The sequence below is a fragment of the Cinclus cinclus genome, chromosome 4 (assembly GCF_963662255.1).
Source record: "Cinclus cinclus chromosome 4, bCinCin1.1, whole genome shotgun sequence".
In the NCBI taxonomy this organism is placed as follows: Eukaryota; Metazoa; Chordata; class Aves; order Passeriformes; family Cinclidae; genus Cinclus; species Cinclus cinclus.
Genome location: NC_085049.1, coordinates 2,169,619 through 2,183,483, shown reverse-complemented (window position 1 = coordinate 2,183,483; position 13,865 = coordinate 2,169,619). Strand labels below are relative to the sequence as shown.

At 41.4% G+C, this 13,865-nt stretch overlaps 1 protein-coding gene across 3 annotated transcripts in view; it reads left to right on the top strand.

Moving 5' to 3' along the window:
* The window catches only part of DERA (deoxyribose-phosphate aldolase), a 43,072-nt gene extending 30,644 nt beyond the window's left edge, over nucleotides 1-12,428 (top strand). For all 3 annotated transcript variants that reach the window (XM_062491582.1, XM_062491581.1, XM_062491580.1), the window contains 3 exons: nucleotides 6,933-7,045; nucleotides 10,286-10,435; nucleotides 11,890-12,428. In XM_062491582.1, the coding sequence (XP_062347566.1) occupies nucleotides 6,933-7,045; nucleotides 10,286-10,435; nucleotides 11,890-11,946 (320 nt within the window). In that variant the 3' untranslated portion in view covers nucleotides 11,947-12,428. The remainder of the gene's footprint in view (nucleotides 1-6,932; nucleotides 7,046-10,285; nucleotides 10,436-11,889) is intronic.
* The last annotated feature ends 1,437 nt before the right edge of the window (nucleotides 12,429-13,865 follow it).

The following is a 13,865-nucleotide window of genomic DNA, read 5'->3' as shown; positions in this document are numbered from 1 at the left end:
TGGCAGGTTTCTTTTTTGGTATTCAGGCTGCCTGAAGAGTTGGAGACATTGCAAAACAACCCTACTGACAGGAATGAAAATGTCTGTCTGTACCTGGAAGTTCTCACCCACACTGCAGCCTACACACATGGGCTTTTGCAGTTTTGCCCAATGCCAAATTATCAAGGTGGAGAAAGAAAAAGGCAACAGTCTGAGGGGCAAAATTTCCTGGAAAATAGGAGCTTTAAGTAAGATTGATGCCCTTTGAAAACAAGCACTGTGATGCCTCACACGTGTAGGTAAAGCCATCCAGAGTGTTTCCCTTTGGATATTTGGTGCATCAGGGGAACGCAGGGAGTCCATGATAAAATCTATGTGTTTGCAACTCCTGGGTGTTGAAGATGTTTGAATGTCATGAAAAATAATCTAAAGGTGCCTCACATTTTCCTGGTAATCACCTGATCACTGAAGTGGAATATTCATCCCTCTAGCAATCCCTCAAGAAATCTGTTCTACCTGATTTGTAAAAGCCAGGTAGAAACAAACAGATCACAGATGAGTCTGGTGAGATCTGGCACCTTTTTTTTTTTTTTTTTTTTTTTTTTTGGTTTTCAGGCAAAGCCAGAAGTGAAGGAAAGCACCTTTGATGCTGGAAATGGAATGGAAATGGAAATGGAATGCCCCTGGTACTGAGCCCTTCAGCTGTGCCAGCTGCCTTTGAGTGTAGGGGACAGTGGGGGAGAGGGGCTGATGCTGCTCTTTGTCCTCTGCATGACAAAGAGCCTGGGTGCTGGGCTCATTCTGACTGTGGCATTAAGACATGGACTTTTAAATCTCAAAAATCAATCCTGCCTTTCTCTGGCTTAGCGTAGGAACAGAATCTTAAACTACTTTTAACATCAAGTGTTGAAAAACACTCAAAATGACATTGAAGTGTCATGATTTTGGCTGTATTATGGATGGTGGGTTTTTAAAAAATCTTTAAAATTCATAGCACCTTCTTGATAAAGTAGACTGATTTTCTACTTGCTTTAGTCAGTGTGGAGTATTTCCAAATTGATTTTAAACAGCTATTTCTTCAATTTGAGTAATTTTGTTACAAGCTAATAGACAATACGTAAGTGTACCTGAGCTTTAATGCTAACATATTTGTTTCAAAGTTGTTATCAATGTTAAAAAGCACAAAGCTAAATGTGGCTAATACAGGGAATGCAATATGCCATGTAGTGCTGTGATTCTAAGCCATCATGCATATTTATTATTTTCTTCCAAATTGCAGTGCTATTACTGGTAGATATATCAGGGTTTTAGCCTCAGTCTGTAATATGTCATGTGTAGCACAACATTTTGAGAGGCTGAGATGTATTGATCCAAAACCAAGAATGCCAAGAGGGAAAAAGCCTGACCTAGACCAGTGCTGTTTTAATTTTATCAAGGTTTAAGCTAGTTTATCATTGTTTAGGTCAATTTAGGTGTGAACAAGAAAGTGATGCAATGGATTTGTAAAGGAAGCTTAAAGGGGGAGATTTTCAAATCAAGTCCAGTTTCTCCCACAGCATTTTGGTTTTTCACCTGTCCTATCCAGAACGTGAGGCTCAGTTCTGAGAGTGCCTGCATTTAGTCTGAAAGGAGAGGCCAATCTTTATGTTTCTTCATCAGTAATTGCTGGAGGTGGCCAAAGATTTGGGAATCTGGGGCCAGAGCTGTGCCACCAGCCCTGCTCCTGTCCTGGGTGTGCCCTGGGTGCTGCACTCTCCAGATGAGCCTGTGCTAGACAGAAGGTTTCTACTGATGTCTCTTGTATTTTGAATCTTGCTCAAAATCAGGAGTGTGGCAAAAAATAGCCCACAGAATGGCTTGTAGAGGAAATTGGCTCTGCTAGTAGGTAAGCTGAGGAAAGGTCTGGTTTTTCCCAGTGATTGTGTGGTTAGGATTAGGTGTTGAGATGCCTTGATTTGTTCCTTCTTTCTGCCTTTGGCTTTTCTTGTGTCATTAGGCAAACTGCTTCAGCAGTTCCAGTAGTGCCATCTGCAAAAAGAAATAAGGTTCGTGTAGGTCATACACCGTAACACCCCTGAGTGCACCCTTTGAAAGAAGGAAAACGGGATGCTGGTAAAGAAACACGAGATTTAACAAGCAATAACAGTACAGGAATTCCTTAAATTTCCATGTTGCCCCACAACAAGTCACTCGTGCTGCTTCCTCTTTGGAGAGGAGGAGGAATGGCTGTTCCAGCAGCACAGAATTGCCTGAAGCCCTGCACCCTGGCATCTCCCAGCACTGCTGCTGCATGGCAATGCTGGGAGCATCTTTCCTTCTGGGCTTCAGTGTGGCTCCAAGCCAGGTGCCACCAGGGACAGGGATTCCAGCTGTGATCTTTGGACCCAGAGCACATGCCAGTTCTTCATCTCCTCTTTCTCCATGCCACACAGGGATTGCATTGGAAGGAATGCTCTGAAAATAGCAAGTGCCTATGAGGTGTAGCCAGGCAGCAGAAGGTGGGGTGGCTCTTCCTGCTGAACCTTCTAAAGAAACATTTTAAGTGAACGCACAAGAAACTAATACTAATTAAGTCATAGTATTCTGTGGAGACCTGTGGTAGACACTGCAACAGTGCATTAGCAAGCTATGCATATTCAGCAGTGCTGGGTTCTTTCAGACATCATCTACAGGGAATTCTGCCTAAGTATGGACTTGATAATTTGTCCCTTTGTGAGCATGTGTAAGTGTTCCTAAGGACATGGTTTGGCCTGCAGAGCCCCTGTTACTGGAGGTGCTGTTCAACAAAGGGAGCATCCGTTCTGAGTCTTGGAAACCAAGCTGGGATGGTTGGATGGGTTTTCAGAGGGTTGTCCTGCTTGCAAACAGACATTAAACGTGGAGCCCTCTGATGGGATTTTTACTTATTTTCCCCTCTGTGCAGGCACTTTTTCGAAAAGAGTTGCAAAAAAAGGGGTAGTTCTCAAGAGACCAAGTTACAAACCAGCATTATTCAGTGGTACAGGCATGTGAAAACAGGCGCCTGACCAAGTGGTCTGGCAGTGTAGCCTCGTGTCACGGAGCTAAAGCTACCTGGTGAGCTGCTGCTGAAGTGAGTTGTCACAGCTTTGTATTCTCTTCTCCTGCTTGGCAAGGTTCAGCTAAGGGGGAATGTATTTTATCTCGCTGCTGGAGCAGGATAAGGACGTGTAAGTGGCACGATTAAGGATGAGGACATGTAAGTGAGACAATTAAGGATGACTCAACTGACAAGAATTAGCTGCTACATTAGCCTTTTATATCTTGCCCTGCCTCTTCTTTTCAGAGGGTTGTTAACCTGGTCACCCCTAGTAAGGCTAATTGTGTGTGAATCTGAAGACCCTTAGTGTGGGTGCTCATAAAATAGAAAGATGACTTGCTAATGGCAATTCATGCACGTTTCATACACTGCTATTTTGTCATTGCTGCCTTGTCAGCAGAAACAGCAGGTGGGTTTGCAGGTTGTCTGAACAGAATGCCACTTTTTTGCCACCAGTCCTGGAAGTCTTGGAAGGAAATGTGTTGTCCCTGTGTCACTGCATATTGTTATAGCTCAGCTGCAGTGATGAAGATCTATTCGTGCTCATTGCAAATACTTACGAAGTAGCACGGCATAATTGTCCCTCTGCAAGCATCTCTCTCTAAACTATTGCTTAAAACTGCCAGCCACATCTTTGCTCTTTATTAAGAGTGAGGCAGCAACACAGAGTCTGTAGGTATCAGGAGATAATCATTCCCCAAGGGCCTTTGAAACACTTCACAACCAAAAGGTTGTGATTGCTCCACGATTGCTATACTGCTTATTATTCCTTATTGCTTAATTATGGAATCTGAGTGTGTTTCCTGGATGCTGTCACCTGAATAAGATTCTCCACTTCTCATTCTCTGCTTCACTGTTCTGGACTTTATGGATTGGAAATCTCTGTAGATGTACAGGATAGCCATAGGGCAGGCCAGTTCTGGAAGCTCTTCTGACTTCTTGGGAGAGAAGAAGAGCATTCATAAATGAGGCTGTGTGTCTAGAAAAGAAAAACAATATAATGGGCTACCCCTGAATTAAATGGCCTGTTTGTGTTGAACCCACAACTTTGGTGTTATTGCACAATACTCTAACCAGCTGAGCTCATCCCACCTCCCTGGTTCAGGGAGTCTCACGTGACTTGCCTCCTTGAAAACAAAGGTACTCTTGTGTCTTGACATGGGAAAATAAAAGTAGAAAGTGTGGTCTTTTCCAGGCTCACTTGGCCTAGAAGTCTACTCTGAATTACTGATTTTGTAAAATCTTGGATTTAACGATTCCTTGGGTCATGTAGTCTACTCTAAGGAAGGGGAAAGCCATTCAGTGTGTATTTTAACCTTAGCCTTGACTTTTGGAGTGTATTCATTCACAGGAAGATCAGAAAATGGGTGACAAAACTCAGGTTTCTAACTCATCACCTAAATTTCCAGGTGAAACTGCTTCTGAACTTAATTCCTTAAACTTGTTCTTGGGAACTTGAATAAGCAATAGACTGGGTGAAACTCCCTTGTTATCACAAGGTTGGCATAAAGTTTGCTTAATGACGTTCCTTTTTTGGCAGCGCTTGGTTTTTAAATCCCCCTTTTCATTGCTGAAATCCCAACATTAGTAGCACCTTCCATCGTGGCTCTCTGTGCTAGTGTGGGTCCTCTGTGTTCTGCAAGAGGCTGCCTGCAGTCCTGCTAGCAAGCTCTTGTGTCATAAAAAAGAATTTGTTCGGGAAATAAAAATGTATTGTTTTCATTGTTAGAGGATGCTACTAAATTGGCTGTATGTTTGTCTAATAATCACATCTAAAGCTGATTATTCTCATAATAGCCTTAAGATATTATTAAAAAATAAATATATAAATGCACAACTTTTGTACTAATACTAGTTTTTAATCTCTTCTTGTTTCTATGAAGTCTGAATGAGATTTTCAAAATTGAATAATAATTTGATCCGTTAATCTTTTGAAGCTAGTAATTTTATTTTCCCCTCTTTGCAGTCTCTGAGGCTCACAAATGAATAGAGCTTCATTACTGGAGTCTGCATTTAATAACCATTATCCATTATCTTGTAATTAAGACTCCCTGTAACGAATCATGAGGACAATGCAAAAATACATAGTACATTTCTTTAATGAACTGGAAAATGTTCATCTTGTTCTATTTAGTAATGAGTTGCTGAATAGTCATTAAATCCACTGGAGAATAGAACTAGATGGATTTTGAAGACTATCTTGAGTTTGTGGTTAATCTATTAGAATTAAAATTTCATCTTCTATTTTTATCAACAGCTGATTAGAAGTCATTCTGTTTGACCAAATTGATTAGAAGACCATATACAAGGGCAGCTGTTGTTTAATGAAAGTTTTTAATGAAACTGTACCACAGAGACTTGTAATTATAAGACTTATAAAAGCTTTGAATTACCTTATAGCAGAAAAAATGAGAAGTATTGCACTGAAGGACTTTAAGTGCTACATTTCGAAAGGGAAATTAAAAATATAATTTGGTGATGTCGAAGTTTCACTTCCAGTGCTCCTTGTTTTAATGTGACTATCAGATGTCCGTGGTGTCTCTCTGGAAGGGAGCAGCTCTGAAATGTGCAACTCAATTGTCTCTCCTGTGTGCTCTGTTCTTTGCAAAGCTCTATCAACTATTAATTGCCTCTTCTGCACATTGCACTTTCTGTGGAATTAGAAGCTTTCTTGCAAATGGCTGTTTCTCTCCAGGATGGAAGTTGTCACAGGAGGGTGCAGTTGAATCCCCCCTGGGCTGACATGCTGCCTGGTCAGGAAGCCTACAGGGACAGCCCCAAAGTTCATGATGCCACCTGAGTGTGTTTGAAAGCCACAGAAACACAGCTGGATTTGTGGTGCCTTGGATCTGTGGTCTGAGATCCAGCTGTGTGCCCATCAGCTGTGCCATCAGGAAGGCTCTCTGGACTGGGCTGTAGCTCCCAGAATGTAGTCAAGGCAGCTCCTTGCTTGGAGCCAGTGCTGAAAGTTCCCTGCCCTGCTCTAGGGGATGCCACAGAGGCATCATCCTTCACATGAGAGACAAAACGGACCCCAAGCCAAGTTTGAAGTGGAAGCAGATGCAGTTCCAATTGACTTAAGTGGATGATGCACTACTACATGATGTTTGAATTATCCCTCTTCTTCTCCCAATTACTTTGATAATTAATGATCCCACAGTACACCTTTTCTAAGAAGTAGGTTCCTAGGGGTGAAGTGTGTCCTAATGAAATTAAAGAAGTTTTCTCATTGTGTTCTGTCAATGCTGGATCATGTGCTGCAAGGCACATTATTTTTTTGTTAGTTTCTTAGCTTTTTATTACATTGTGCTTCAGGATTTTTTTCAAGCCGAGGCAGAACAGCAAGAATACACAAGAATGTTGCACAAGTATTAAGACAGGCAGTGGAGAATATTATTCACTAGTGAGAAAACAGGAAAAAATAAGCCAAGGCTAACTCTTGTTCTTTAAAGAGCACAGATGTTTTGACCTTGTTACTGCATTAAATCAGACAGTAGATTTAAGTATAGTAACTTGCAATGTTACAATTGCAAAACACATAAAAGGGGAGTTTTCTCTTGGTGTACAGAATTACACAGCTGGTTTACTAAACACATATGATATATCTTTCCCTTCTAAAAACAGCTGCAGGAGATACAATAGCAGACTGTCAGATGTGAGACCAAGTAGACGTGGAGTCAAATTTTAAAAAAAACCTGATGAAAATTAGCTTCTTCTCTCAGAGATCCTTGTGGAAATACAAAAACGTTGGTTTATGTACACCACAGGGGCCGTAAGTGTAAAGGAATGCTTCAGAGTTGCTGTGAAGCAGGAGGGCATCTTTGAGGCCGTGAACCTTCGTGTGCAGAGGGACTCTTGTTCTAAAACTGCTATAAAACATTTTCCTTCCTTTCAGGTTCTGATTTTATAAAGACCTCTACAGGAAAGGAGGTGGAAAATGCGACCTTTCCCGTCGGCATAGTCATGATGAGAGCCATTAAGGAGTACTACTGGCAGACTGGCTACAAGGTAGTTCTCATTTCCTTTCTAAAAATTAACCAAACGGGCTCATTCAGAAAGAAATAAGAATGTAATAGGATTGATTTGCTAGTTTGTTTTTTTTTTCTTTTGTCTTTTCCCCCTTGAAGATTACTTCATTCCATAAAAGCTCACCCAATCAAAGTGTTCCCTGCTGCATCAGGATTTGAATTCTGCTTCACCTTTTAAGTGGCCATGTCCATTAATAACAGGGCTGACAGTGGTTTAAATGCTCCCCTAAACCTCAGCAGAGCTGTACAAATGTAGTGTACACAACTTCATTTTCTGACTGAATCCTGTTGCCTGGGATGGAAGGAAGGGGAGAAGGGACAGGGGTTGGAAGAACATTATGTCCTGGTACTTCATGTTTATCAGTCAGGTGAGATCAGTGGAGAAAAGGGGAATGTACAGCAAAGCCAGTGACGAACTGCCTGTGCATTCATCCTTTTGCTGAAACACTGAGAAAGGAGGAGATTCCCAGCAGGGCTTTCAGCACCTCTCAGTTCCTTTTTCCAGGGGCAGGTGGGAGCTGCCAGCTGGATCTGGTGCTGGTGTTCTGGGGCAGCAAGCCACGTCTCTAGCCAGGAGCCTCTCCCCATTTCTGGCCACCCTTCCCTCCTCTCCAGCTTCTCCTCCTGTCCCTTCTGCAGGCGCACTGCCAGGTACAGTGTCAGGACATGGCATGAGCACTGGGATGGGGGCTGAGATGGCTTCTGGGGCTGTCAGAGTGTGACACCAGCTCAGAGGTGTGTCCATCCACTCTCTGCATCCAGCACGGATCCCTGGGCTGTCCCCACTCCTCCTTTCCCCTCCTGCCACACAGTAATTGGAGCATCTCCAATAGTCTTGTTCCTGTGGGAGCACCATCAGTGCCCAGGGGTGAGGCAGATCCCCAGAGCTGTGTGCCACCAGCTGGTCCCTGCTGCATTAGCACAGCTTTGTCCCCATAATTGGATATAAATGTTGAATTCACCTTTTGCTTTCAAAGGAGGCATTCGTGGTATGAAATGTGTTATTAAGAGTAAGTGCTTGCGTGCGTGTCAGTGAATTAGATGTAAACTGACTTTATGTGCTTTTATTAACCCAAGACAATATTATCAGTGACAAGAAATTTCTAAATGCTTTCTTTAACAAACTAATTTTGGTGCTGTAGGGATGCTTTCTAGCAAGGCGTTGCCTGGGAAAAACAGGTTAATACAGAAATTAAACTTCTTCAAGCAAAGGAACAAGTTGCAGAGTAACATCTATTGACTGATAAGCTGTGGTGGTGATATGAAAAGTGTGCAATATAATGGGAAATAATCTTTTCCTGTCATTATTGAAGGACATACATAAATTGGTTTTTCTGTTGGGAAAACCCCCAATCCAGAAAAACTTATTACTTTTAATAATGTAAGGTGAAGAGAAAATTCTTCAGGAGATGAACTTATTAAGCAAAATAATGAAATGCTGTGAAACAGCAGGAAAGTGGTAGCTGGACTTTGTACTGCTCTTGAATTAAATTCCAGCCCCCCTTCCTTTTTACATTTTTATGGCAGTCAGATGTGCTGTTTGGAAAGCTGGTAAATGGAGGATAGGACAGGCTTGTCTTTGTCAGCTTTTTTTTGCAAAGAAAAGATATTTCAGAATCTGCCAAAAGGAGAAGGAATTCTGAATGATGGTTTTAATTCTCTTATTCTCTTTCACTTTTTTTTTTTTTGCCGCAGATTATCTCAAAGAGTTGTAGTATTTCTAGGAAGAAATCTAAATTCTAATTTCATTAGAATTACTTTTCCTGAGGGAAAACACATCCCAACTGTTTTTATTTATTATCTAGAAGATGCTTTTCCAGTTGCTGGGCTTTAAATTCTTTTTTTTTGGAAATCTAATGTTAGCAGATGTTTTCATACAGTCACACATCTATTTGTCCATCCACAAAAACACAGTCTTCGTGGTCTGGATTTATCAAGCTTTTCCTGCTTTTGTTCCTTTTAATCTTATTGGAAATATGCCATTATCACAATGCTCCAGCATGAGAGAAGGATTTATCCTGTGTTTGTTGGTCCTGAAATCACTATATAAAAGAGATTACCAAACCCATTTAAAAACAGATACTTTCTGATTCCACTATTATATCCATAAGGCACAAAGAAATCCTCAGTGCAGTGAGTCTTTGGGAGCTTACATACAAAAAACAAAATAATTCCTGCAGAATGTAAAGGTTATTGGCAGAAGGAAACGTAGGAAGAAACACTGTGTTCTACATGTTGTTCAGATTTACCTTTATTTTATACAGGAAGAATTTTTCCTGATTCTCCTCGCTTTTCAAGAGTTGAGGTAGCTGCTGCAGGCCAACATTTTGGCATTTTTGATGGAGGATTTGATAGCTGAGCATCACAAGCCCTGTCTCAGAACGAGATGTGTTTAAATGGCACATAACCAAAGGACTGGCATGAGGGGTGCATGCCAAGTGCACAGCAGGTCCATCATGGGATTCAAGACATGCTTTACCTCAAAGATGAGTTTTCCTGGGTGTTTGTGCCTTTGCAGACGTGGCAGTTCACCTTCAGATGTGGCACACCTCTCACACTGAGGGACTGGGAGAACGTCCAGCCTGTGCTGGGGGACAGAAGTTTTGCTGTTCCTGTGAAGCACAGACCTTTGAATTTTTGATAAAGACAGATTTCATGTAATTCCCATTTGGAAAAATTTAGTGAAAATTAAACCTCTGCTAAGTTTGAATATACAGCTGAATCACGTGTAGCTGTGTGCATACGTTTTTATAAAATACTCACTGCTGTCCATGAGTCAGCCACTTCACGTGCAGCACCTTTAGTGTTATGCTATTGTCATATATTTGCTATTCTGCATTTGGAAGTGGATTGGCAGTAGGTGATGAAGACATGGGCACTATGCACATATCCCTGTCCTGCCTAAATCCCTTGCACTAGAGGCAAAGTACTGCCATTAAACCTCAAGCCCAGCTCCTGAGAAGGTGCACAGGGGTCAAAAATATTGCTCCCTCAGGATGGAAATGTTATCTTTGGCAGTGATGGCTGAGGCTTGATAGCTCCCAAAGCTAGTCCAGACCTTGTCCTTTGTGCAGCCAGGTCCATAGCAGGTAGAGCTGTTCCATCACATCTTTCACTCTGAGACTGCAGCTGTACAAACACTGATTGCTCCTCTAGGGTTGCTGATGGATGAAAATGTGTATTTGCAGGTCTTTTATTTTTTTTCTCTCTCTCTCTAAAGGTTGGATTTAAGCCTGCAGGGGGCATTAGGACAGCCAAAGAAGCTATTACTTGGCTTATGCTGGTGAAGGAGGAGCTGGGAGTGGAGTGGCTGACACCAGAGCTCTTCCGCCTGGGTGCCAGTAGTTTACTGGGAGACATTGAGCAACAGGTTGGTTGTTGGCAGCTCACAACTCGTGGAAAACAAAAGTAATCTTTCTAAATGTGCTGGTTTACTGCTTCTCTAGAAATGGAACATCCATCTAATTCATTCTTAATGACAGGCTTACTTCCAGCTCAGTATTTCTTTAAGTTGGAGCTGTTGTTACAGACATCTGGGGCTCTGATGTTGGGGCAGCTCCCCATGGTCTAGGCCATGTTTGCAGTGTAAAATGTTACAAAATTTGGGCAAAAATAGCTCAGTTTGTGCGTGTACAGAGTATATTCAAATGCGTGGCAGTGCTCTCCCTTCAGTCCCAGCTGTGACTGAGCCTCACAGACCCTTTGTGTCACTGTGCCACGAGTGCTCATGGTGTGTTTCCATCCTGTGGAGAAAGTCACATCTCATCCTACATATGGGTGCTGCTGACAGAGATTTCTTTTACACGTTGGTTGCTTCCTGGGGAAGAAGTTCCCAGTGGGAGGAAAGATTCTGACCTATGTACCCATGAGCTGCATTACTGGCACAGGGTATCAACCCCAAAGGATGCAGTGTAATTGGGAATAGTGCAGTGTCCTAGGAACTACCAAAACGTGAAGGCTTCTGGTCTTGACTCCCACGTTCATTAGCTCAGGAGAGGAGGTGATGTTACCTTTAACCATGAAAAATATCTGAGAGTCATTATCCTGTTGCTGCTGCTGGGAAAACATGAGGTATGGGGGATTTGGTGAGGGACAAAAGCATTTCCAGTATTTTCCCTTTCCTCACCTTTCCTAGCAATTGAAATACTGTCATGTTTTAAGAAATGTTTTAAGAACAGCCGAGAGATGTCAGGTTAATATTCATGACTGCTGAAAGCCCCTGGCTCACTCCTGCAATAGGAATAACATTGTCTTGCGTCCTCTGCCTCACTCTTGACCTAAAATTATGTCCCTGGTTATGACAGAGCAGCATGAGCTTTCTCTTTGCCACTGCCATCCCTGCTGGGTGTTAGAACACAGCCAGTGGTTGTGTTGCACCATTTGTTCTGATTTCTTAAGGGCTTTGTCTTTTATCTGCCAGGGATTGCACAAATGCCCCAGCCATGACCAAAGCTCTTGCTGTTCTGTGCTGTCTAAAAACATGAAAGATAAAATGTCCCTGTCATTATATTCAATAAAACAAACATACTGAAATAGTCAAAACCAGATGACAGAGGAAAGCATTGACTTCTACCTGGCTCTTTTTGAAATCTTTGTTAAGAGCAACAAGAGTCTTTGCTTTTTACTTTTTCTTTCCAAACACTGCAGCAAGAGCCCTTAGTTCATATCCTACAAACAAATATATTAAGGGATATTACATCATATTTTAGGCACACACACAAACAAATATCCTCATCTGGCATGCCTTTAATTTGTTACTTCCTTGACACTTGCAGCTTCATAGTCATATATAACTCCATCATAAATTTTCTTTTTTTCTTCCAGATTTTCTATCATGTGACTGGCTCTTACGCACTTCAGCATGAACTGGCAATGGCTTAGACACAAAACCAACTCAGGATTACTTTTACAAGAGAGGTCTTTAAGCAAACAGCATTCAGAAGTCTCCTGACAAGCAAGTGCATATGATAGAATTAAAGGCCTAATTCTCCCTTCTTCATAGTTTATGGTATTTAAAAATATGCTCAAGTCTGCTGGTTGTACTTGATCCAAAAGCAGAAGAAAGTGGCATTTCTGAAATAGTCAAATAGTTAATACATACAGATTTGCAAAGTTAATCTTGCAAAGTTCCTCAGACCAGCCTGAAAAGCTTATTAATGGCAACACTGAAATACTATGAAGAAGATTTAGGTGGCCTGGTAACACTTGCAGTCACAGAATATGAAATGCCTATGGAATGTTTCAGATTGCTAATTAAGAGCTACTGATCTTGGAATAGATTTCCATTCACCTCAGACACTTCTGGCACAGATGTGTTGCACTATTAATTGTTCTGTTGATTCAGTTTCAAGCATTGTGATGGGAAAGAAGAATGAAACTTGGCTATTTCTTCTCTTTTACAAAATGTCTTCTTTTATAAAATGTAGCATTAAAAAAAAAAAAAGGCAACCAGACCTCTTTCTTATTTTTTGTATTTTCCCTCCCAAACTTGGGCACAGACATCCATATTTAGACCCTTGAATAAAAGTGGCTTGATTTCTAGAACAGCTGAGTATCCACAGTTGCTCCTGAAGTTAATGGGAGCTCTGGGTGATCAGAACAACTGAAAATCAAGCAGTCTCTATATAGGTGTCTAACTATGCATTCAGGGGCCTATTTTGAGGCATTTCACTCTTAAAATTTTAGTCTAACTTGCTTAGAAGCTCCAATTCCTGTCTCCTGTCATTTTAAAACACATTCATGCAAATCTTTCCATTTTAATGTAGGGGGGTTTGGCTGTCAGTTTGCAGGTGTCACTGCTAGGCTGGCTGAACTTCACCATTCCAAAAGAAATACTTTAATTTAAAAGGTGATCTGAATTGTGTCCTATATGGGGTTTCATGCTTGAATGTAAAAAAAAATACGCTTTTTTTTTTTTTCAGAGCACCTTAAGAACAATATCCACATTACCAACACCTTTTGAATATCAGACTGGAGCTAGTAGATTCATTATATCAGAACTGCATTCTGCTCACTAACCAGAGTTGTACTAAAAACTTAATTATCTTATCATCATGACTAGTCTCACTGACTTAAGTAGGTCTCATCATGAAAGTGAGAGGAGGAGGAGGATTTTGCTGTAAATCAAGCTACAAGGTGCATTTATTACAAAGAGATTTATTACAAAGAGATTTATTATAAAGATAATAACTCTGTTATTTATCTGGCTATACTACCTGAACCACTAGAGTGCTACAAAACACCTTGGACAGATAGGAAAGCTGATTAGGGAAAAACAACCAAGAAAAACAACATATGCAGAAAGCAGAATCTTATATGAAGTGCTCAGGATTAAAAATGGGTCTTAATTTCTCAGGAAATGGTTCATCCAAGGCTTTCAGTCTTTTTCTGCTTTAGGTCTCAACACAGAAGGTGAGGCTGAGCTGTGACTCTGTTTTCAGGTTTGTTTTCCTGAAAATGGCCCATTTTTACCATGAGTTTTCCTTCTGACTTCATTGCCAATTCCGTCAAGGAAAAATCCAAGTGCCTGTCTGCATGTGGAGAGGGAAATTCTGCTGCTGAGCTTTCACAAATGCAGAGCCTCTTCTAGGAAGCCAGCTCCCATCAGGTTTTTGCCAGTCTGACCCTCTGCCATGCCCTCCCAGCCACCACACACTGGATGTTGCTGCTGTTTAGCTCAAGCTCTGTAGATGTTATTAAATGTTATAACTGTCCATACTTTCACAGCAGGAAGTGAAGCCACTTGCAAACCACACGTTTCTGTTGTCGGTTGTCTTTAGGGCAATTAGGGTGATGACAGA